At 42.5% G+C, this 25,165-nt stretch overlaps 1 protein-coding gene across 2 annotated transcripts in view; it reads right to left on the bottom strand.

Annotated features, from left to right (window-relative positions):
- Nucleotides 1-25,165, bottom strand: part of CNIH3 (cornichon family AMPA receptor auxiliary protein 3) — an 87,189-nt gene that overhangs the window by 19,210 nt on the left and 42,814 nt on the right. For both annotated transcript variants that reach the window (XM_068153555.1, XM_068153553.1), the window contains exons 2-3: nucleotides 5,292-5,360; nucleotides 1,942-1,989 (exon numbers count right to left, since the gene is read on the bottom strand). In XM_068153555.1, the coding sequence (XP_068009656.1) occupies nucleotides 1,942-1,989; nucleotides 5,292-5,360 (117 nt within the window). The remainder of the gene's footprint in view (nucleotides 1-1,941; nucleotides 1,990-5,291; nucleotides 5,361-25,165) is intronic.

Genomic DNA, 25,165 nt, shown 5'->3' with positions numbered 1-25,165 from the left:
AATATCATCTGCTAACATTTCATATACCTGCTCACACTTGGTTAATAATCTCCTCCAAATATTTTTGAGATGAACCTGAAAACCTATTCTCAAGGAACTCTTTGCCCACTGGGATCAGATTTAGATGACATCTTGTACGCCCGTCTAATAATTCCCAAGAACACCTTCTAAAACCAGCACCTCATGAAACTGAGAATATTTTTATAGCTCATCTATAACCTCTTCAAAAACATATTTACAGCAGAATTAAGTTCTCAGGTTACCAACAGCACAACATCACTGTTTTCAAAACCCTTTAAAAGAATTGCCTGACTTCATGACACATGAAGTATGTTGCTGTTTCATAGAGAGGGAAGCAGACCTAGAACCACACAAAGCTATAAAGAGGGACACATTTGGTGCTTGCCAAATGCATCCTAATTGATGTTCTCCTCTGTGTATGTAGGTGGCACTCAATTCTTCACTGTCTTTTTCCAGATCTTCCCCCCACAAAGTGAATCCTTTATACTACATAAAGTTATTTTTAGTGATTGTCAGATTTCAAGACTAAAAATTTCTGCAGTTATTGCACCTACCTTCACTTGCATGTAGTCTCAATTAAAACAAATGTGTCCCCAAAGAACTTTGAAGAAGAGGCTGAATTAACAAGGTCTTTAAGTGAACCAGAAGCAAGCCAGTCCCTTATGAATACAGAGCCTGTAATTAGCCATTTTGCTGCTCATGGTGAGGCTGAGGCTCAATAAAAATTAAACCCTGATGCAGGCAAGGCACTCCCATGGGGCTCACATACATTAATACACTACCACTCACTAGTTGCTTTGCATCAAAGAAACTGGGACACAGCTTGAAACTGGCTGCCTGCCTATTTGATAAAATGGAAAGCTAGTGGTGATAAGTACTCTCTCTCTTATTTTCATACCCCTAGTGTCACAAAAACAGGCTCAGTACTGAAATGTGGCTCTTAACAGTCACATGGTCACCACAGTGCCAAGCAAATACAACTCCAGCTTTGACTGATTAGAAGATGACACTTCATGGATTCTGCATGGTGTCACAGTTTACCTTTGGATCACCTCAAACCAATAATCTCTAGCACTGACTTTCCTAAAACCTCTAAGGACGAGGCCATCAGTTTCCTAAAACCGCATCTGAATTTAGGTCTCACCTTGATTAGGATGCAGTCAGTAGTCTACACTTTGGTGATCACCTTTTTGAGCAAGAATGCAGAATCATTTAGATGGCCCCACTACTACTCTGCAGAAGGCAAATTATAGTAACTCAAGCATATATTAAAAAATAATGTGGAGCTATGATTATTTTTACTTCCATGGGACAGAGGTAGAAGAATGATGAGTGTTTCTGAATGCCATTGTTCAAGCTACAGATGAGTAACTCATTCATGCACCAATCCTACAATTTATCAGCTCCTTCAAAACTCTCAGGAACTGAGGCACTCAGCATCTCTCAGGTCAAGCTAAAACAAGTAGTACATCAACTTTTCTATTCAGCCACTAAAAACTTAAGTATGCCATCAACAAAACGCTTGGTTTAGCAAATAGCAAGCCACAGTTACAAAAGGAAATAAAAATTTAAAACTGGTATCTCTAAAGCCAGCACTACAAAAATATCAGGTGACAGTGCAATAAGAGCACCTCAAGCTGCCAACTGTAAAATGATTCACCACCTTCAAAAAGCATGGACTCAAAAATGAATGGGCTGATCTTCTGACGTTTCAGTTCTTATCCAGAAACCCTCTGTCATGTTAACCTTTTGTCCTTTGGCTTACTCTGCCCTTACAAGGTCATCATGACATCCACTTCTGCAGTAGAATCCAGCTTTTCATCAACAGAGCATTAGGATCATTCAAAGAGAAGAGGAAGGCACTGGATGGCTTTGATTCCCATAAACAGCCTGACAAACCCCAGGCTGGTGGATGCTCACCTTTCGCAAGAGGAAGCAAATGCGCTCAATGTTTCTCAGCCGCTCTCTCTGCCAAGAAAAAGTGGGCAAAAGGTAGGGGATTAGTTGGTGTTATAAATTAAAGATAATACATTACAGAAATCACAAAAACACTCAGATTGGAAAAGAACTTCAGGATCACCAAGTCCAACTGACAACCCTACTGTGCAAGGTTCACTCCTAAACCACATCCCCAAGCAGCACATCCAAATGACACATCCAGAGTTGGTGACTCCACCACCTTCCTGGGCAGCACATTCTAATGCCTGACCACTCTTTCAGAGAAAGAAATGTTCCTAATGTCCAGTCTAAACCTACCCAGTTGCAGCTTGAGGCTGTTCCCTCTTGTTCTATCACTAATTACCTGTGAGAAGAGACCAGCACCAGCCTCTCTACAACATCCTTTCAGATAGTTGTAGACAGCAATGAGGTCTCCCCTTTAGCCTACTCTTTTTTCAAGCTAAACAGTTACAATACAATTACAATAGGTCAAGATCATAATTAATGGCTGCAGGGACGGAGAATTTGTTCTTAATCTGACATGATAGTACACTCTTCCTACCCACTGCTTGCAAGTCAAACGATTTACCCAGTTGGAAGTGCCAATAAGCTATTTCTGTACCTGTTACTGGGTGTAAAAATACAAACTGAGGATTCAAGTCTGTGTTAGCCTTCAGTCAGGGGCTGCAACTTCTTTTTTAAGTCAGAATTTGTGGCTCTATCCAATGGTGCCAATTTATACCACAGAGACTTGATGTCGCATTTGCAGATATCTTGAAGCCGGAGGCTGGGTAATTGTAAGTGGAAAAACAACTAGGAATTTGGTATGGCTGTCCTTCCTCTATCACTAAGAGGGCAGCTGAGGAACACTTGATATTACAATTTAACCCATTAGTGAAGAAGATGTGAAATGTCCTAGAAATGTTGAGCCACAGATGCATTCAGAACTACTGAAAGTCACTTTAATTAAGCACTGTGACTCAAAAGATGCTCTAAGCCTGAGTCACAGAAAGAAGCCAAGTTAAAGAGAGGTTTACTTTTAAAAGCCTCACAACGAGAAATTCATTAACAAAATGAGATTTCACCCTGCATAAACCCATCACTGGAGTTAGTGGGAAACATTCTACTGTTGGTTACACTGCAGAAGGCAGAGTGGCTTTGTTGTCCTAAAAGACTGTCAGGTAGTATTTTCATTTAGACGTTGGGGGGGAGCGAAATCTGAACAATTACCCTTTTTAAAGAGGTAACATAATACATCAATGTGGAAAGGCAACTCTAGCTATACTCTCTGCCTTCCAAATGCTTTAAATTTGCTTCAAGTTTGAGTTTTATTGCTGTTTTCCACAGATATGTCTCTTTTCCCTTTTTGTCCCCAAGTTTAAGCCATTTCTCTTCAAAAAGGTATCACTTTGGAAAGACAGTGAGACAGTGGCAGCTTGATAGGTGCCAGACAAATACTGTGCCTCTCTCTGACATCTGTGATCTAAAAGAGGTTCAGAAATTTTAGACTCATGGTTGCAAACATGAGATTGGACATGTGTGGATGTGTCTGTGAAGCTGCAGAAAGGTTTCCTGCCTGCAGTAGGAGCTAAGTGGAGAGGGCAAAATAATCCTCTTAATTCCATTTAAAAGACAGGTGCCTAACTGTAGCTGGCCCTGGAGGAGTAGTAGGTAGTCTGTCTTTGAGTCGTAGGTAATAGAGTGTGACGCAGGAAATCTGAACTAAATTCTCCTCAATCCAGCCTTCCCTTGTCAAAAAGGCTCTGCCCTCTGTCATGAAAACATTGTGGAAGAAGACACAGGAGTAAACACCAGACATTCTTACACTGCAATGAAGATGACTACCCCACCAAACAAATGCAATATAGCCACAAGCAACTGTGCACAAAGCAAAAGGAAAATACACTCAACCAAACACCTCAGAAATACTAAATACTTGCTAAAAATTTTCCTTTTGTGTCAATATTAAAGGCATCAACATGGATAATGTGCAGAAGAAAGCACTCAGATTATTGCTTCATATTTCATCAGAGAAAGCTTCATAGAAGGCAATCAAATATATCAACCCATCACAGAATATTTTGCTGTGTTTGAATGGACACTCTAATATTAACTTTTTGATTGTGACACTAACATGACTGAAACAGGGACTTACTAACTACTTTTTGGTTTGGTTGGTTTTGTTTTAATCCTGGAAAGCAATTTCATTACCATTCTAAGAATAAGAGGACATTATTTCCATGGAGCATTTCCATGGTACATTTAAATAGAGATTTCTTGTGTACAGTTCTCAAGATGGAAAAGTAAAAACAGATAAATTGAATTAAAAAAGATCAGATTACTTCCAGTTAATTCAAACCCAGATTACTTCCATAGAAGTAATGTATAGGATTTCTTCAGACAACAGCTTTCTTCTGTTCTCATTCGTTGCTTATGCGTTAGAGAACAGTAAACAAGGCTTCCTGTTAAAAGGTTCATGCAAATATTCCTCTTAAAATCATCAGTCTTCTAAGCACTAGCACAAATGCTCTGCTGAGTTACAAAACAAGGTGAAATGGCAAAGTCCTAGCTACTGAATCTGGTTGCAATTTGCAGGCAATTAAGTAACTTGATACCCCGTAGAGATCAAATTCAAGACCTGTCATAATGATTGTAATTCCCAGCGATGGCAGGGAGCCAAGTTCTGCTCTCCATTCTGGTGGTACAAATCTGATTCCTGTTTAACTGTAGTCAGCTAAATCACCCTAGATTACAGTTTTAATTAACAGAGGAATTTCCATATACCTAAATTTTTGGTTCATTAGGTAAAAGTGAGTTTGCACTCCCAGGATGATATTTAACCTTTTCCCTAGCAGGCGCAGCAGAATGTGTTATTTGTTCTTACAGCAGAGGAGAATTTAGAGCCCTGCCATGGGACAGAGAGGTCTAGGAATGAATCTCTCATCAAATGCCTGCAGACTTTTGGCTCATTGATACAGACAGTATGAGAGAAGATGGTCATCCCACGCTTTAATGTAGAGAAAGCAAGTGATTTCAAGAAGAAAACTTATGCCATAGAACGAAAAGATATAATGCTAATGCTTTCTTTTTATATCCTTCAGGTTTTGAGCTTCCAAATTACTTTCCTGCCTCCTTCAGCAAACAGGAAAGCTATTAGCATAAAGAGCTGCCATCTGGCTTCCTAAGACTGGCCCAATAAATCAATTTCCCAAGCTACAGTTGTCTTCACAACAGCCTTTCCATTCATTTCCACACTCATACTTTCACCGAGGGCTCAGAGCATCTCTCTCTCTTCAGCAGCTGCTGCTCTGCAAGCCATGGGCCGTACTCACCGCGTGGACTGGGTTGCACTGATCTATCGGGCTTTTGAAGTCTGTCCGAAGTTCATCAAAGGCAATTATCTGAAAAACAATATTTTTTTTTCAAAAACTGTAATGAATGCTCATCAGGACTAATTAGATGCATCACCTCCCTTCCTCCTTTTCCACAGAAAATATGGGAAACTAGCTTCCCCGATGGGCTCCTTAGCTCAGGACGTTCCCACATGTAACACCTACAATTCATTACCCCCTGGCTCCATAAAACCCTATCTACAACCATTCCAGCATTGCTGCTTTCCAGACTTCTTCCCTCATATCAGCTACAGTTCTTTTATCCAACTTTCAAATAGGACAGAATTATTTCACAGAAGAACACATCTCCAGGGAGGTTGGACTCAGTGATCTCCAGAGGCCCTTTCCAACCCCTACCATACTGCATGATTCTGTGATACAGACCTGCTGCATAGGTAAAACACACTGATGTTACAGATATGGAATGCAGGAGCAGAAATCCTGAAAATGGCCTGTGATTCATATAATCATCTGGTGAGAGGCTTGAGAATAAAACCTAGATACACAATCCACAAATCGAGGCACTGCTCCACAACCCACTCTAATGCTGCATTCATCACACTGAAGCGCATTTAAAATCACAAGTGTGGTGTTTTGCAAGAGCACTCCACAGAATTCAATTTATTCAACTCTGACAAGTCAAAGTGTCAGAAAAAAAGCCCAAAACATAAAGGGATCTATAAAATGTGATTATCAATGAAGCATTTCTCCCCATGGATGCCACATCGCTGCAAGTTAGGAATTAGATGTACAGTGGATGTTTAGAACAAGGTAAGAGAGCAAATAACAGAAACTGTGAGAGAGAGTACAGTTGTGAAGAATAAGGCTTGTGACACCTCTGTATTTAATACTTCTTGACTAGTTCTTCAAATTCTCAGTTGGACCAACTGTAAGAGGGTAACAGCTATTTGAGCCACAAGCACACCTTTCTCTTTGCAGCTGGGCGCCAACGCTGGCACTAAGAGCACTGACAGAAAGGGGGAAAGACGGCCCTGTAACAGGTAAAAGAACTTCCTCTTTTCATAGCTGTGCCACTGCTTTACTTCGGGATTCCAGGGAGGTGGTGGAGTCCCCATCCCTGGAGGTGTTCAAGAGGGGACTGGACGTGGCACTTGGTGCCATGGTCTAGTCATGAGGCCTGTGGTGACAAGTTGGACTCGATCTTTGAGGTCTCTTCCAACCTTGGTGATACTGTGATTCTGTGCATCAGTAGAAACTCTCTTTGCTCACTGCACTGGTACTTACAGCTGTAGCTTTAAGACAGAGAACTGTCATGAGCTGTGAGTGACAGCTGTTTTTAATAATGTGCAGTGGTAACAGGTATTTTTCTGTTGTAAACAGTGGCATGAGCTGAAATTTCCTTGAGGTCAGAAAATAACCACCAAACAAAAAACGTGACTGTGATGTGCTCTTCCTTTTTTGTAGTCAGCAACAGCAACCAGGAGTTTGAGATAACTGTGAAGTACAAGATCCTGCCAGTACAAGGTCTAGATGATGCTGTGAGGAAAGACTGGTCCAACTCAACAGCCTGGAGAATCTGAACACTAAAACCATAAGATAGACTCACTTCAAGAAATACAGGAAAGCTTCTCAAGATTTACTGAACAGAGACAAGAAGATGATAACCCTGAAGCATGTTTAGATGAAGAAGTAGGAGGTTGCTCTGAAAAACTGAACCACTAAGGCAGGGCTCTCAAGCTAGCCTAAGACACTTTCAGAGATCATGTAGTCCAACCCCCCTGCCAGAGCAGGATCGCCTAGAGCAGGTCACATAGGAACACATCCAGCTGGGTTTTGAACGTGTCCAGACTCCACAACCACTCTGGGCAGCCTGTTCCAGTGTTCTGTCAGCCCCACAGTGAAAAAGCTTTTCCCTATGTTCACATGGAACCTCCTGTGCTCCAGCTGGCACAGTATTTATTTGATGTTATGCATGCATTTTCCCTAAGTGCACTGAAACAACTGATAGTATTAAGAACATTGCCTGTGGTCAGGCATTGGAACAGGCTGAGAAGTAGTGGAGTCACCATCCCTGGAGGTGTTAAAAAAGCATGTAGATGTGGCATGGTTGAATGGTCATGCTAGTGTTGGGTTGATGGTTGGACCTGATGATCTTAAATATATTTTCCAATCTTAATGACTCTATGATTCAATTAAAAGTAGCCTTCTGCAGCAGCTTTGGTGCCTCAGGACATTGTGTGGTCAGAGCTGCCACTACAAAAGAAAACCCAAACTAATTGCTGTCTCCATGAAATACTTTACAGTGAGGTGTTCTGGCCATGCTCTAGAGTAACAACCTTCTACTCATTTATATTTCAGCTACCTACTTCCCATTCATCAGCTTGTAAGAGTGGCTGGATGCTCTGGAACAGCATCCAGGTATCCCCAAGGTCTGTTTCACCTCAGAAATTGCCACACTTATCAGCATCTTGACAGAGTAATTCACTTGGAGACAAACAGTGTAGTAGAAACCCATCAGGGCACTTTGCCATATGAACTGCCACCATTTTAACTTTGTAAATGAATGTGTTCTACAAAACATTCAGTATCTTACAGCCAGCCAATTTAATTTGATTCAGGGTGGGCATCAAGATTACAAAACATACATACAGGTGGACATCAGTGACCCCATCTCCCTAAAGGCCACACAATAAATAGAGCATTCCAGTGAAGAATGGCTATCCTCAAGTCACAAAGTTAAACAGATAGCTAAGTGGACAGCAGTTTGGAAATGATCTTGCACAGAGGAGAACTGTACTTCTATTAGTGAAAGTTAATGCTGTACACAGCTCCATAGAAAGAGAACAAAACTCATTTGATATTCATGTGGGAATTCAAAGAAAAAGAGGGGGGGCAAAAAGCTACCTGCTTATTTCCAAAGCTATGTTTACCAATAATTTCTAACACCACAGCAGAAGGGGGGCCAGGGATTGAATGGTCAATAGCTGTTGAACTACTTTCTGACCTGGGGAATGCTGCCTGTGATTCCCCATTGCAAAGCATAGCAGGAAGTTTGTTCTAGCACTGCCCTTGCTGGGCTTTTTGGTTTTTTTCATTCCCTTTTTTCTCCCTGCTGTCAGAAGTGTACTTGTGGGTGCTATCCACCAAATAAAACCTGCAGGTTTATAAAAATACTGGTTGCATTCTCTGGTGATTCACACCATCTGCAAATCTCAAAAACCTCAAGTGCAAGTCAGCATGGAGTTTGCCCCAATTTAAACACATACTGAACAGATGAGGTTGTGATGATGATGGATGTTGCAGTGCAGATACAAGTGCAATGATATTTATGAAACCTGTGTGCCTTACCTGCACTTTCTGCCTTCATCCCTGCAGACAACAGCACCTTTGAAGAATGAAGCAGTCACATAAGACTGAACCCAAATTTTGTTTTCTTCCTCCATGCTTATGCACCCAAACTAAAAATGTCACCTATTGATGGCAGAAATGAATGATGAGCTCTCATTTTAAGGGAAGATTATGGTTTTTAATCATTGAGCTCTTACAGAAATGTATTTTAATTGAGAATGTGATGTTTTAGGGTGGCAGTGAAGTTGGTGTGGGTGTGAATTCAGTGACAGCAAAGAAGTTGGATATTATTGCTAATTGGCACCTCAGAAAAGTTAAGATAAAGCAGACCTTGATGACAAGCACACTAACCACAGCACAGAACAGTAACACTTAACATATGTTTCTTTGCCACCACCCTGTCAATGCACCACAATCCCATCTTGAAGAAACTGTCTTTAATCATTCATTTAAACACTTTCTCTACCCCACCATTCTCACACACAGCTTTCACAGCACCCATACCAGCACTTCCTAGGCTATCTGCAACTCAGCACAAGGGCAGAAAGGCGATGAACAGGTTTGGGAGGTTCATGCCTGTCCGTCAACTGCTGCATAGACATATTCACTGCATTTGGGAAAGTGTGTTGAACATTGACTATGTCTAAATCACATTGACACAAGCTGGGTAAGTTATTTTGTTGGATTTTTGTTGAGCAGAAGCAGCAACTGACAAAACATGTGAGAGACAGTAGGTCAGGTAGGAACACAAAAGGACCTGAAATGGAAGATAAGTCACTGCCTTGACACGATGCAGAGAACAGTGACACTGACAAAGGGACAAACTGAAAGGACAATTTTTGCTACCCATTTCTTACCATGATGTGAACTGCCTCTGACAATGAAATTTTCAGATGGTTGGTAAATATTTGTTAAAGATGTTTTTTTCCTTTTCCCTCTTTCTCCTTGAGCTGAAGTACTCTGGTTCATGCTACCAAAGTAAACACAGCAAGGAAAAGCTCCCTCCATCAGGGTTGCTCTGAGTTTGCACCTCCACTGTGATCTCCAATGAGAATAGGTATTTCAGCTTGAGTTCTCTAGGTGTGGTGGGGTTGAAATTTCCCCCCCAACATGAACTTTGCCAGACCAGCTCAACTGAAAGCAAATGAAAGCTGTATTCACAAACTAAACTACAATCTACAATGGAATGCAAGGAATATGTGCAAGATAAACAGTATTTACAATATTTACAGGCATTTACAATTAATAAACAGCACAAGGACTCCCCTGGTCAAAGACCAGGGGAAACTACTAGCTTTTCCTTCCCTGCCTCCCCCTGTACAAAAGGGAGAAGAGAAAAGAGCAGAAGGATGTTAAGACTTAGCCAAAACAATGCAGCCAAGGTCAAGCAGAAGCAAGTCAGTGTCTCTCCCAGATCAAAGAAGCAAGAAGAGAAACAGTTTTGGGGCAACTTGTTTTATTCCCTTATCTCTTCCAATGGGATTATTGGGATCATTATTTTCCTATTTCCACCCAACAGAGATTTATTTACATTTTACTACTTTCTGTTCAAGATCTGTGAAAACCTTTTAAAGCCACTGCCTAAAACTACCACAGTTGGTCACAACATCTTGTATATTCCTGTAATATCCTATAAATCATAAGTGTTAACTGCATTGTGCTGGAATAAATCAATGTCTTTCTATGACATCTTGATTGCCACTGAGCTGCATGGCACAGCTTTCACTGCCTGTAAAGGCTAAAAAGACAGCCTTCCCAGAGAGGTTGTGGAGTCTCTCTTACTGGAGGCATTCAAAATGTGCCTGGATGTGTTCCTGTGTGACCTACTCCAGGTGATCCTACTTTGGTAGGGGAGTTGGACTGGATAATCTTTCAAGGTTCCTTCCAACTCCTAATGTTCTGTGGTCCTGTGTGATTAACTTCTAAGGCATAAGATACAGCCTGCTGCTATGCTCCATCTACCTGCAGCCCCTCAAAAAAAAAAAGGAGAGATGGGAGAACATCCAGAGTGCATGCACATGCACTTTATAAACATTCTATAATTACTTCTTGATTAGAAAATTAACTTCATGGAGAGGATGCAGGCTCATAGTTACAGATACACACAAAGCCTTTAGACTGCATTTGCATTTCTTTTTATACAGAGAGGTTAGCAGCTGATTCATGTCTACCTACCTGCAGCTAGGTAGACATGCAGCAAAAGAGTAGTTCCCAGATACCCTTCACTTTGTCTTGAGAGCAGAGGACAAAATAAGCTGTTACTGCCCAGGTTAATTCACAAGAAGTAAAATGGGCTGGACATGGAGCCAGTGCTGCACAGCATTGTAGTATATGCTGGCAGGAAGCTGTACAAATGATCTTCATTCTAAGTCTTGGGGTTGACTCTCCAACTCTTCAGAAAATCTGCAGATCACTTCAACTCTCTGCTTGTCACTTTTTAAAGGGGGAATTTTAATATTCATATTTCATACTTAGTAAGATGAGAATTTATGATGCTACTCACTCATGTTCTTAACACTAGTGGTCCGTTATCTAGTACGGATCTGTATTTAGCTCATGAGGGTTTTCTGGCAAGCTTTCTGCTCCATGTTCAGGTTCACAAGTTCAGAGTATGACTCACTAAAAGAGCACAACATTATTCATTAATGTTATAATCAACTAGAGCAAATTCAGGATTTCTGTGAACTAGATACTGAAGAGTACTGACTTCAGAATGCTGTAGCTGTGCAATGTTAGAAGTTTACAAAGCTGTTCTCACTCATGCCCCTAATGACTGTCTTTTGGGGCTGGCAAAATACCTCAACAATTAATAATAAATAATAGCAATAATAATCACATAAATATTAAAACAAACTACTTCAATTTACCAGGGCTGCAAAACATGTTATAGTACAGATTCACTGACATTCACTTCCCCAACAGGCTTGGGGGCCATACAGCTGCTCTTCTAATCATTAATAAAAGTACTATACAAACAGTTAAGAGAAGGAAATGAAGAAATACACATTGAAACTGCAGTGCTGGAGGATTGAAGGCAGCAGAAACTAAAACTTCAGCTACAGTTTGACCAAGATACAAACTTCCAAGGTTTATTTTAACCTCCTATTTCAAGCTCCCAACGGTCTTGCACAGTCACATTTTGTTAGGTAGCATGAGCAATCAGACCTTCATTTTTATTAAGAAGGGTGCACATACCACAGTTTTTCAGATAAGAAGTGTTCTAAGTCAGAGGAAGAAATATTTGCAAGATTTCCAATAACTCTGGAAAGCCTTGCAGAAGAATCCACTCTATTTCCCCCTCCTTTTCTTGTAAAACAAAAAAGGCAAAATTTGCCTCCATGTTTGCTTTTAGGAAAATCTGATTACATGATGAAGTTCAATGTTTATTTATTTATTTATGCTTTGTTTGCTTCTTTTATGCATTTATTTATCCCTTGCTTTGTAGATCAAAGTATCTCTTTGTCCCAGAACAAAACAGGAACGCCAGCAAACGTTATTCATTTATTGTCTCTTAATCGGCGAAACAGAACGCAGGAAATAGAACTGGAGGGGACTTCCTGGGCTGTCAGCTTCAGCCCCCACTTTCTGCAGACACCACATCAGAAGATCCAAGTGGTAAATACAGCAAGCTTATTTTTACAGCAGAGAGAGGAGGCATATGATTCCTCTTCTCACTGCTCCATTTGGAACACAGCACGAAACCTGCTGTGAAAGTTGGGAGCCTTCTCCTAACTTTGAAATTTGTTCAGAGAGAGCACAGACCATGTACAGCATTGCCAAGACCATTTCATTACTACAGCTACTTAGTAAAAGGAGAAAAAGTTTTATTTAGTGGAAAGTTGCATCAAAAATGGTATGACTCCAAACCCACTTCTCTTACGTTCAGCAGGAACTGCAGCCCAGCTCACGTCAACTGACATTCCCACAAACACACACAAACCTGATGCATTACAGTCCTTATATGTGAATTAATAACAGAGCTAAACAATGCTGGCACTAAATCTCTATTTCCTTTCCCCTCCCCTTCCCTCCCCCCCAAAAGCAGTGGATTAACTCTTGAGTGCTTGGAGCCTTTTTTTATTGAGACTTGCCAATAGAAATTGGATCATAGAATCAATCACTCCAGTTGGAAAAGTCCCTTGGGATCATCAAGTCCAAGAGTTAACCCTACTCTACAAAGTTCACCCTTGAACCACATCTCCAAGAACCACATCTGAACACATCCAGAGTTGGTGACTCAACCGCCTCCCTGGGCAGTCCATTCCAATGTCTGACCACTCTTGCTATGAACATTTTTTCCTCACTGTCTAGTCTAAACCTGCCCAGTTGCAGTTTGAGGCCATTCCCTCTTGTTCTATTGCTAATTACCTGTGAGAAGAGACCAGACCAACCTCTCCACAACGACCTTTCAGGTCATTGTAGAGAGCAATAAGGTCTCCCCTCAGCCTCCTCTTCTTCAAACTAACCAGCCTCAGCTCCTTCAGTTGCTCATCATAAGATTTATTCTCCAGGCCCTTCCCCAGCTTCCTTGCCCTCCTCTGCACTCACCCTAATCTGCTTTTCTGAAAAGCTTAAAAACCTTTTTTTCATACCAAATGTCTTTAGGAGTCTTTATGCATAAACTACCTACATCAAATTATCCCTCTGTTATTAACCCTTCACTTTTAACTTCAGGGAGATGGAAGATCATTATGAACATATCAAAAGGGCTATGGATAATCTGGCAGCACAACCATGAGTGATGGAGAAATGAAAAAATGGGGAAACAAGGTTCCTGTCTCAGGCTTCACCTGGCAGAAGACACCACACTCTCACCTTGTCTGTCTAAGCAGGGATTGAGTCCCAAAAGAACTTTAACCCCCTGAGAGGTGGTCGAGGTGAGGAGAAAGTTCTTCACTGAGAGAGTCATTAGTCATTGGAATGTGCTGCCCAGGGAGGTGGTGGAGTCACCACCCCTGGAGGTGTTCAAGAGGGGACTGGACGTGGCACTTGGTGCCATGGTCTACTCATGAGATCTGTGGTGACAGGTTGGACTTGATGATCTTTGAGATCTCTTCCAACCTTGGTGATACTGTGATCATTTTCATGGCCCTCCTCTGGACCCAATCCATGAGGTCCCTGTCCTTCATATATTCAGTGCTCCAGAGCTGAAGCACCCACAAATATTGTAGGGGATTGTACTTCAGATAAAGAACCTGCCAACAGAGTTAATAAATACTGCCTGCCTAATACACATCCCAAGCTTTCAGCAGCTCCCAGTGGCATGCACAACTGATGCATTACCTCTGTCTCCTTGGGACAAGTAGAATACTGCAAAATGTGTGAGTTTAGCACTTTTTTGAGTCATGTGTTTAGAGTCAGAAAGACAAGAAGCCATCATTCAGCTTACACATTATAATGTTGTAATCTTACATGGATATATTATCCAAACAGGGGAATTACCCATCTTCATGTTACATGTTAGTGTACAAGAATAAACCTTTAAGCTTACACCTGACAATTGTTCTTTCCCCAGCCCCTTTGTTTGACTGTTTTTAACTGCTTAGCTCAGAAACCCAGCAAGTGCTCTGATATTTGTAACACCACCTCCCCATTAGCCAGATGGGTTGTTGTGGTTTAACCCCAGCTGGCAGCTAAGCACCACACTGCCGCTCACTCGCTCCCCCCCAGTAGGATGGGGGAGAGAAGCAGAAAAGTGAGAAAAACTCATGGGTTGAGATAAAGACAGTTTAATAGGTAAAGCAAAAGCTGTGCATGCAAGCAAAACAAAACAAGGAATTCATTCACACTTCCCACCAGCAGGCAGATGTTCAGTCATCTCCAGGAGAGTAGGGCTCTATCATGCATAACCTGGGAAGACAAAAGCCATTGCCCTCTTTCTTCTTCCTCAGCTTAATATGCTGAGCATGATGCCATATAGCAAAGAGATATCCCTTTGGTCAGTTGGGGTCAGAAGCCCCAGCTGTTTCCTCTCACAATGCGTAAACCTGCTTGCTGGTGGGGCAGGGAAGTCTTTGTGTAAGCACTGCTCAGCAGTAACTACACATCTCTGGGTTGTTAGCCCTGTTTTCAGCACAAATCCAGAACACAGCCCCTACTGTGAAGCAAATTAACTCTATCCCATCCAAAATCAGCACACGTTGGGGGGGAAATTTCAAGCCACCACAGTCAATGTCTCAATGTGATCTCATGCAACTTCGTTCTCTGCCCTCCTCCGTATCTCTGCTGCAAACCTGCCTGGTAATTCAAGTTGCCATATTGGGGCACAACTGCATCCTAATTACAGTTAAAATGAGGCTTAAATCCCTCCAGAAGGTGCAGTTAAATAATCAACAAAGCAAGAATGGGGCATAGAGCAAAATAAATTGCAAGTGATCTTTGCACTGTCAAGTATAATTCTAGTGGAAATCACTCCTCCTGACACTCTGTTAGTGTGAAGAGTTCTTCTCTCCTCTATTAGAGTGACAGTGCTTAGGAAGATTACTCAAAATTGGATTAATGGATGGGCAACCTGCCTCAAAAGCCAGAGAATTTGATCCTTTTTGTCACATTCTATTCCTTGTCTATATCCTTTCATTGAACATCATCTAAGACACACACACACACAAAAAGACTCAAGTCTTGGGGGTTTTCATCATAAATGCCTGAAAGGAGGTCATAGTGAGGTGGGGGTTGGTCTTGGCCTCTTCTCTCTAGTATCAGGTGATGGAACAATACCTGAAGGGAGTGTACAGGAAGGTTGAAGAGGGACTGTTCATAAGGGTGTCTAGCAACAGGACAAGGGAGAATGGTTTTAAGCTGACAGAGAGTAGGTTTAGAATAGATCTTAGGAAGAAGTTCTTCAGTACAAGGGTGGCAAGGCTCTGGAACAGGTTGCTCAGAGATGTGGATGCCTCCTCCCTGGGGGTGTTCAAGGCCATTTTGGATGAGGCCTTGAGCAGCTGAGTCTAGTTGAGAGGTGTCCCTGCCCATGGCAAGGAGGTTGGAGTGGATGATCTTGAAGGTCCTTTCCATCCTAGGCTGTTCCATGACTCTAAGATCTAGTTCAAATCACCCTGCCATGGGCAGGGACATCTTCTGCTAGACCAGATTGCTCAAGGCCTGTCCAGCCTGGCCACTGATCACTTCTGTGGAGGGGACATCCACAATATCCCTGGGCAACATGTTCCAGTGTCTCACCACCCTCACTGTAAGGAATTTCTTCCTAATATCCATTCTAAATGTCCCCTCTTCCAGCTTATGTCAACTGTCTCCTTCAGGAGAGACCAATGCTACATCTATTCTCCAAATACAGAGTTCAGAGATTACCTTTGCTTGTAACCAAAACTTTATACCCACTCATTGCCTTCTAGCCTTGGCCAGTTGAAATCCAAGGAGGCAGAAATCAGCTATGCACTTAAAAACTGCAGTTCATAAGGAGAAGGGAGACAAGCAAGCTGTGCATGAGGGATGATGCTGATAGAACTCTACAGAGCCTCTTTCTAAACAGGCTAATAGTTTTGCTCCCTACAGCTAGAACATTTCAAAACAGACCTTAGGCAGAGAAGAAATGTTAAGGTAAATCCAGACTGCCAGGCTTCCCTCCTGAACCAGTAAAATCTTACAAAGTACTGTCTTCAGCTCTGGGACCCCCAACACAAGAAGGATATAGACCTGATGGAGCAGGTCCAGAGGAGGGCCACAAAGATGGTCAGAGGGATGGAGCACCTCCCCTGTGGGGACAGGCAGTGAGAGTTGGGGCTGTTCAGCCTGGAGAAGAGAAGGCTCCAAAGAGACCTTACAGCAGCATTTCAATATCCAAAGGGGACCTACAGGAAGGCTGGGGAAGGACTGTTTAGAAAGCCCTGTAGTGATAGGATGAATGCCAGTGGTTTTAAACTAGAGCAGGGTAGATTAAAGTTGGTCTAGTCATGGGGTCTATGTTGATAGGTTGGACTCAATGATCCTCGAGGTCCTTTCCAACCTAAGTTATACTGTGATACTGTGACTTAAAGAGCAAGTTCTTTACAATGACAGTGGTGGGATACTGGAACAGGTTTGCCCAAGGATGTGGTTGAGGTCCTATCCCTGGAGACATTCAAGGTCAAAACTTAATGTGGCCCTGAGCAACCTGATCCTGTTGGAAATGTCCCTACTCACTGCAGGGAGGTTGGACAAGATGATTTTTGAGGGTCCCTTCCAACCCAATACATTTTTTGATCTGACAATGTTTCCCACCAGCCCCAAGGGCCTAAAATTATACACCTTTATAGGCTATGGGATATACAGGTTGAACCTCTGCAGCCATAACAACCAAGTATAAATCTCCCACACTCTTTACACTTTTGACACAAACATGCTGCCAATATTCTGCCCTGCATATGGTCTCCTCCTCCTACATGCAATGGAGTTTTTTCATGGGGATTCTTTCTCAAACAGATTTTTCAATTCAGAGAACAAGACCAAAAAAACCTTTTAGACATCTCAGTATCTAACTGCTTCTGACTTCTTCAGTCCAGCACCAAGGACACATGAGCAGTTTCTCACAGAGCACCAGAGACGACAAATTGACATGTTGCATCAGGAATGCCATCGCTTGTTAGAATCATAGAATCAATAAGGTTGGAAAAGTTAGTTAGGTACCAACCTGATCTGATAGTCAGGACTGTCTGGAAAAGCAAACAGTCTGTCACAGTGGATTCAGAAAGCTGAGAAAGGGCATCCTAGCAAAGGTCATACAGAATCTTACTCAAGATTTTTTTCTTCCCTCCTGGAAAGGATGCAAACAAAGACCACATCTGAACAAGCAGCTATATGACAGCCAAATCTTCACCCTTAGTCTTATCTTTTAAGTGGGCCAAGAGCAAATTATCAGTTTGGATCCAAACTTTACAGCTGAGGTGTTGACCTCAGATTTGTGGCTCTGATTCAGGTAATGACTAGTGCAGATGAACTGGTTTGCAAACCTCTCAACCACTCAGGGTGAACAGAAAACAGCATTATTTTCTATACATGGCCAGGAGAAGGTGGGGAACTCTGCTTTCAGCACAAGAGAAAGCATTGTTTGCACTTGCTTCTCATTATACTAAACTCCAACTAAGAAAGCTCAGCAAGAAACTAAACAAGTAGGATGTTTCTTTAAATCACAGATACATTGCTCTGGGTTGTACATCTACTTACACAGGCCACTGTTCTTCACTACCCAGCTTCTTCCCCATCAAACTCAGGACAAACTAGGCATGACAAAGGGCTGAGCTGATGTGGAGGGTAGGAGAAAGGATGGTAGCTTGGTCACATTGGACCAGCAGCAGGTTAATTCTGGCTGGAGGCAGTATAACCAGCTACCTATAGATGTGAGCAGGTGCACTCTTCTGTCCTTGTTCTTCCTCAAAACCACAAATCATTTCTAATTCATCCCACCTTAAATGCAATGTGCTCTCATGCAACACTTCTTTGCCTTCTCATCAAACCTACAGTACGAGGGATATGTGAGGAGAAAGATACAGACACATTGAAGCCACAAAAAGTTCCATCTTCATCAATTATTCTCACAAGGAACCAAAACACTTCCTTTTAATGGTGATTAGTTAACACCACCAAGCTGATAATCCCAAAGCTAGGAATAAACAGGATATTTCTGCTGAACAAACTCAGGGAAAGTGTAGTCAACAGATGGGAAAATGTGCCAGAATAGATACAACTAGTAAAAATATTTGCTCTAAAGGAGGAGGTAAGAGAATGAGATCACAAGAGAAGGGTTGCTTTTTTTTTCAGTATCAGTAAGACAGAAGTCAAGCATCAATGGATGTAAGCCATGAAAAATCAGAAGATTGGCCAGTGCTGTCTAAGCAAGTTTCCAATCTCATCACCACACCACAATTTGTTCTATTCCTGAGTTTTCAGAGGTTCCTACATATTGTTATGTTATTTCTTTGACATTTTTCATTTCTGTTGCACTGGTACATGCTTTGGAGAAGCATCACCTTCCTTTCCCCCCACACACACTCCTCTCCTATTTTCCCACAGGTTTCACATTGCTGCTGCTACTTCTTTCCCCCCCCGTCTGCTCTCCATTCCTACCAGCAGGAATTGTGATTAGAGCACAATCATCAAAATCCAGGAAATACACAACAGCATCTGGGTTCTGTCACTAAAAAAAACCTGTTCAAGCTTGTCACAGTATTACACCATACCCACACACAGAACTCATCACACAGGCTGTCCAAAAATGCTCACCACCTGAATTCAACCATGTCTTCTGGATTCAGGCAGCCTTCTCTTCTCAAATAATTGCCTCCCAAATAAGAATTCTGTCTTCTCAATCTTCCCTTGTTAGTCCCTTACTCACATATATTTTCTAATTGCTTTCTCATTTGCTCTTTCCTTCACACCTTTCTCCCTGAGTTCCTCCCTCCCACAGTCCCATTTCTCCCCCCTTCCACACCATCTTCATCCCCCATTAGTTATGTAGGACTCTACCAATTCTGTCTCAGAAAGGAGCCTGCTATGGGGTGGCAGGCGGAAATGCTGCCAAATCTGTGTTTCCTGCCTCCCCAGTACCATAGCACAAGTCCTGCTGGGCCAGCAAGAGGCAGTGGCTTTTCTAACACAGGCAGAGATGGCCTTTTCAAAGAGTCACATGGAAAAGACAAGGGACAATAGGTACAAGTTATTCCTAGGGAGATTCCAATTAGACTCCAGAAGAAAATTTTTCACCATGAGAACAGTTAAACAACAGAAGCATCTCCCAAGGGCAGCAGTAGTTTCCCCTACCTCTGGGGACAGTTTTAAGACTCAGCTGGACAAGGTGCTGGGCCATCTCATTTCAGCTACATTACCACCTAGAAATGTTGGAGCAGGTGGTCCTTGTGGTCCCTCCCGACCTGGCATTCTGCAATTCTGTGAAGATCTTCCCCAGATTTCTTTCTTTCTTTCCCCAAAAAAGGCCAGGCAGCACTTGAAGAAAAGAACTCCCTGGCCAAGACACACAAATACACATACATGAAGTAGCCATCAGCCACACAGCTGTGTTTGCAGAGGCAAGGTGAAGCAATACAGCAGCAATACAGCTGTGCTTGCAGGAACAGGGCAAGTGGAAGGGATATAGAGGCCAGTAACAACGATAAAAGATTGAAAGTAAAATAGCAGCCCAAAAAACCATCCTCATGCATTCTTCTATGTTCTTATGAAACTCTCTAATGACAAGAGCATGATTAAGATACAGTGCAGCGTAACTCCAAACAAGCCTGCCACTTGAATGGTCAGCAGATCAAATTTCTACAGGATCTGCTAATTGTGTTTATGCAATGCTGAGGGAAGAGCAACTCTGAAGCACATGCAATGAAACTGATCTCAGTGAAGCCTTCATATGCTTGCTTATAAATGCCCATTCTGTGAAAGTACAAGGCAATTTCTGCTTAGATGGTGATACAATGTGAGCTATGTAGCCAGAACTCATAACACAATAAAATCATCATGCAACAGAAGATTGACTAAACCATCAAACACTTGAAACAGTGACTCACAGCATGAAGATGGTTGGCATTTAAATGCATTAAAAAAAATAATCAAAAGTCATTCCATTAAAGAAAAGGCAAAGCTATCAACAAAGCCAGCATTTGCACAGTATCTGTTATCAAAGAACTGCAAGGATTATAACTTTGTCATTTTCACCATTTAATAATAGACTGCCCCTCACACCACCAGGGCTGCCTCCACACCCGCTCAGACCCCAAAGCAATGAGGCCCTGATGCACAAAGGACATGGCAGAATAGACTCACAGAATGGTAGGAGTTGGAAATGACCTCCAGAGATCACTGAGTCCAACTCCCCATCCAAAGCAGGATCATATAGGGCAGGTCACAGAAACTTGGAATTGTCAGGGTTGGAAGGGACCTCAAGGATCATCTAGTTCCAACCCCCCTGCCATGGGCAGGGACACCTCACACTAGATCAGGTTGCTCACAGCCACATTGGAGACTTGATGGGGTGCTTGGTGCCATGGTTTAGTTGTTTAGGTGGGTTGGATTGATTGATGGGTTGGATGTGATGATCTTGAAGGTCTCTTCCAACCTGGTCTGGTCTATTCTATTCTATACTATTCTATTCTATTCTGCTTGCCCTTACAAACCTCCAGGGATGAGGCTTCTACCACCTCCCCAAGCAACCTGTTCCAGTCTCACCACCCTCATGGGGAAGAACTTCTTCTTAACATCCAATCTCAATCTACCCACTTCTAGTTTTGCTCCACTCCCCCTAGTCCTATCACTACCTGACATCCTAACAATTCCCTCACCATGACATGGCCCACAAAAGCAGAGCAGTACAAAAGGATCCAAAACCAGCTCAAAGGTTTTTCAGGACCTACTGGGTTGGTGAAGAGTTGCAAGCAGTGTACTATGGGACAACTCAATGAAAGCACTACTTCTTCATCTCCCTCATGTTCTGCTTCATGTGCTCCCAGTGTCAAAACTGGAGCTGAAAGTTCTGCACCTCTGCAGTATCTTGCTGAGAAAACCTACTTTCTTTGTAAATGTTTTGTGATTTTTCACTGCCTTCTAATGTAACTTTTCACAATGTCATTCCCAAAATAAAATCTTGCTTTATATAGTAACACTTTTTCAATGGTTAGTGGAGAAAAATAGACTTTTGTCCTGCCTTCACAAAGTGCATTGATGTTCCTCTGAATTTTCCTGGGCACACAGCATAAGACTGAGCAGGATGCTGTGTCCCAGCAGAAAAGTTTTGTACTCAAACCAGGGGGTCAAAATGAGCAGGCTGCAAGGTGAAAAACTCCCTGTACCATCAGACTGAAAGGGTAGTGGTCACTGGTTTGAAGTCTGACTGATGCCCAGTTAGGAGTCAAGTTCCTCAGGTACTGATACTGGTGCAAGTTGACATTTTCATCAATAATTTGGAAGATGAGACAGATGTGGCAAGTTTGTAGATGACACCAGACTGGGGAGATCAGCTAAGACATATTGGTGGGCACAGCTGTCATGAAGAGCAGTCTTGACAAGTTGGAGTAATCAGCCATCAAGTCTCATGACAGTCAACCAAGACAAAGTCTTGCACAGGGGGATAGCCTATCCACAGGCAACACTACACCTGGGATCAACCAATCCAGCAGGAAAAAACCTCTCCATTCTAGTGTGTAGTAGAAGTTTGGAGCATGAAGCACACAAGGAGACTTAGAGAAGCTGGTGTGGCTATGGTGGGATCTCATCACTACATTCACTTTCCTGAGGTGAGGTAGACAGAAGTGAGCACAATGCTTTTCTCAGAGGAGCACACCAGGAGGACAAGAGATAAAAGGCAGAAGCTGCACCCACAGAAATCCAGCTGTGTGTAAGATAATCAGTGTGCAGTGAGACAAGGAAAGCACTGGAACAGGTTCCAAGGCAGGCTGTGGACTTTCCACCCCTGGAAAGTTCATAAATCATCTGGAAAAGGCCCTGAGCAAGCTGGCTTAACTTTGAAATGAAGCCCGCATTGGAGAAGAGATTTGGCTAGATTATTTCCTAGGTCCCTTCCAATCAAAATTCATCTATAAATCTTTTATTCTGTCTTTTAACAGGAACTGGGTATTTCAGAACTTGCAGTTACTATCAAGGAAGACTGGAACAATTCTGTCACTAAAACTTCATTTTGCTCTCTGCACAGCATCATGGACACAAACTGAATTTATGTCATTTTTTTTCCAATAGGAATTTCCCACTGTGATACACTGAAAATTGGTCTAGTAAATGAAGTGGTGTTTGACATCCTTCCACCTTTACCCCACCAGCTCACCACTGTCCTCTGACTTTAAGCCACTGTCTCTGCAGAGTGGAGATGATTATAATCCTTACCTGCTTCTTAAGGGAGAGAGACTTTGCTTCTACAGAAAGTAGAAATGTTTTCCAAGCCACCAACCTCCACAAGATTACATTTTTCAGCATCCTCACCTTAGGACTTAAATGAGACCTAGTTTCACTGCCTGGTAGAGTCACCTCCAGCACTAGTGATAAATGAACTGCATGTCAAAGGCACTGAGGGAAAGGAATGGGTCAAAGACAAGTCTAGCATGCATAAGGATAAGATTTTTATTCTCTCCTGAGCTATTTCTGCAAAATATTTGGATAAAGAATATTTATCTTGCTGCACTGGGGGGTTCAATTAAGCCAGAGCTCTGAGGGTTGAGTAGCATGTTTAAAGTGTGATTTCATGTAGTATGCATTGGCTGAATAAAACAGATGTAACAAGAGCTATGATCTCATGCCCCAGACGCCATCTAAGGCTTGTACTCACATTCTAATGAATTATGACAGCTACATTGCTTTGCTTATTAATAAGCACAGCAGTGTAAAAAAAAAAGGCACTAGAAAGACACTATTTACCAATTTGGATATAAAATCCCTTTCATAAGTAGATTTGCCAGCTAATCTTAACAGGAAAAAAAAATACACATATTGGATATGTGACAAACAAACAACTTACTTGTGGGAGGCACAAGTCTCCACAGAATCATTTCTTTTACACAGACAGTGGAGTCACGGTGACTTGTGAAGCATCTGGAGCTGCAGCCAGTGATAAGCACTCACAATTCAAAACCTTTCTCCAAAATAAATCTCATTATGACTGTTCAAGCATACACAGAGATCCAATTTAATCTCTCCACAGCATTTAAATCTGTGGTAGACCCCAAAGACCTCTATGTATTTTTTAATTATTATTTTTCATAGTTTCATAGTTTCATTCAGGGTTGGAAGGGACCACAAGGATCATCTAGTTCCACCCCCCCCTGCCATGGGCAGGGACACCCCACACTAGATCAGGCTGGACAGAGCCTGCTCTTAAACACCCCTAGGGATGGGGCCTCGACCACCTCCCTGGACAACCCATTCCAGGGTTTCACCACTCTCATGGTGAAGAACCTCCTCCTCACATCTAGCCTGAATCTCCCCACCTCCAGCTTCATTCCATTCCCTCTACTCCTATCACTACCTGAGATCCTGAGAAGTCCTTCCCCAGCCTTCCTGTAGGCCCCCTTCAGATACTGGAAGGCCACAATGAGGTCACCTCGGAGCCTTCTCTTCTGCAGACTGAACAGCCCCAACTCCTTCAGTCTGTCCTCACAGGAGAGGTGCTCCAGCCCTCTGATCATCCTTGTGGCCCTTCTCTGGACACGTTCCAGCACCTCCACATTCCTCTTGTAATAGGGGCTCCAGAACTGGACACAGTACTCCAGGTGGGGTCTCACCAGGGCTGAGTAGAGGGGGAGGATCACCTCCCTCGACCTGCTAGCCACACTTCTCCTGATGCAGCCCAGGATCTGATTGGCTTTGCGGGCTGCAAGTGCACACTGAGAGCTCATGTTGAGCTTTTTGTCCACCAGCACCCCCAAGTCTCTCTCCTCAGGGCTACTTTCCAGCCAGTCACTGCCCAGCCTGTATTTGTGCCTGGGATTGCCTCGACCCAGATGCAGGACCCTGCACTTGCCCTTATGAGCAAGTTTTTAAGCATGACAAGGTAACTAAACTGAAATATATTTTATTTTCCAATCCATATAACGTGGTTTGCTCCACAGCCTTTGCTGCCTGGCCTAATATCTGCCTGCCAGCATTAATGTGACAAACTTCTGAAAGAAAAGTTGTAAGGGAACTGTCAAGCAATGTTACAACCAGACCAATCTAGTTGGGCTCTGTCTTTTAAAGAGTGGAAATATCAGACTCATTCCTTTAACTGTCATGACTAGGAAGCCTTCAGGGACAATGTGCTTAGCTGCTTAGAGATGTGAAAAAAAGAAGTCTTCAAGAAATATGTATAACACACAGCAGCAGCATTTGTGCTCCTGCTCAAACGTTAATCTGGGTTTATTTTCAATCGTGTAATTATCCAATACTCTCAGAGAAATGCATTAATGACTCATTAAAGGACAGCACTGAAATGTCAATATCTAAAAGAAAATTCAAGGCCAACCACAGATCTGTGAAGTTACTTTCAAGACACGCTCTAAAGTATTGTAAAGAGGTTAAACAGATGATTGGCAGCCTTTAGTAAAGGGAAGGACAGGTTCAAGTGAGCTTGTGGCTCTCTGCTGGTTTTCAGGTAAGACAGATAGCTATCATAGAATTGTTAGGGTTGGAAGGGACTTCAAGGATCATCTAGTTCCAACCCCCCTGCCATGGGCAGGGACACCTCACACTAGATCAGGTTGCTCAGAGCCACATCCAGCCTGGCCTTAAAAACCTCCAGGGATGAGGCTTCCACCACCTCCCTGGGCAAAACCTCCTCCAAACCAAGGTTAGAGGAACTAATGAAGCCACTGATACACAGAGAATGTTGATAGACTAGCATCTAGTATGTGGCTGAATTGCTTTGCTCAACTGAATTTGCTGTGAACCCAAACTTCAAATGGTTCTTTTGGGTATTTTTAATGTATCTTTTAATCTGAAGTTGTACAACTTATCAGAAATCAGGCTAGAAACTTTCTGAGGAAGCCTAAGTGAGTCAGATACCAAATACTCACCAAATTACAGCTGTA

This window comes from Melanerpes formicivorus, unplaced genomic scaffold, assembly GCF_026170545.1.
Source record: "Melanerpes formicivorus ecotype bairdi unplaced genomic scaffold, bMelFor1.0.p_v2 SCAF_26, whole genome shotgun sequence".
Taxonomy (NCBI): Eukaryota; Metazoa; Chordata; class Aves; order Piciformes; family Picidae; genus Melanerpes; species Melanerpes formicivorus.
Note: the sequence above shows the minus strand (reverse complement) of the source record. Positions and strands in the feature narration are given on the sequence as shown.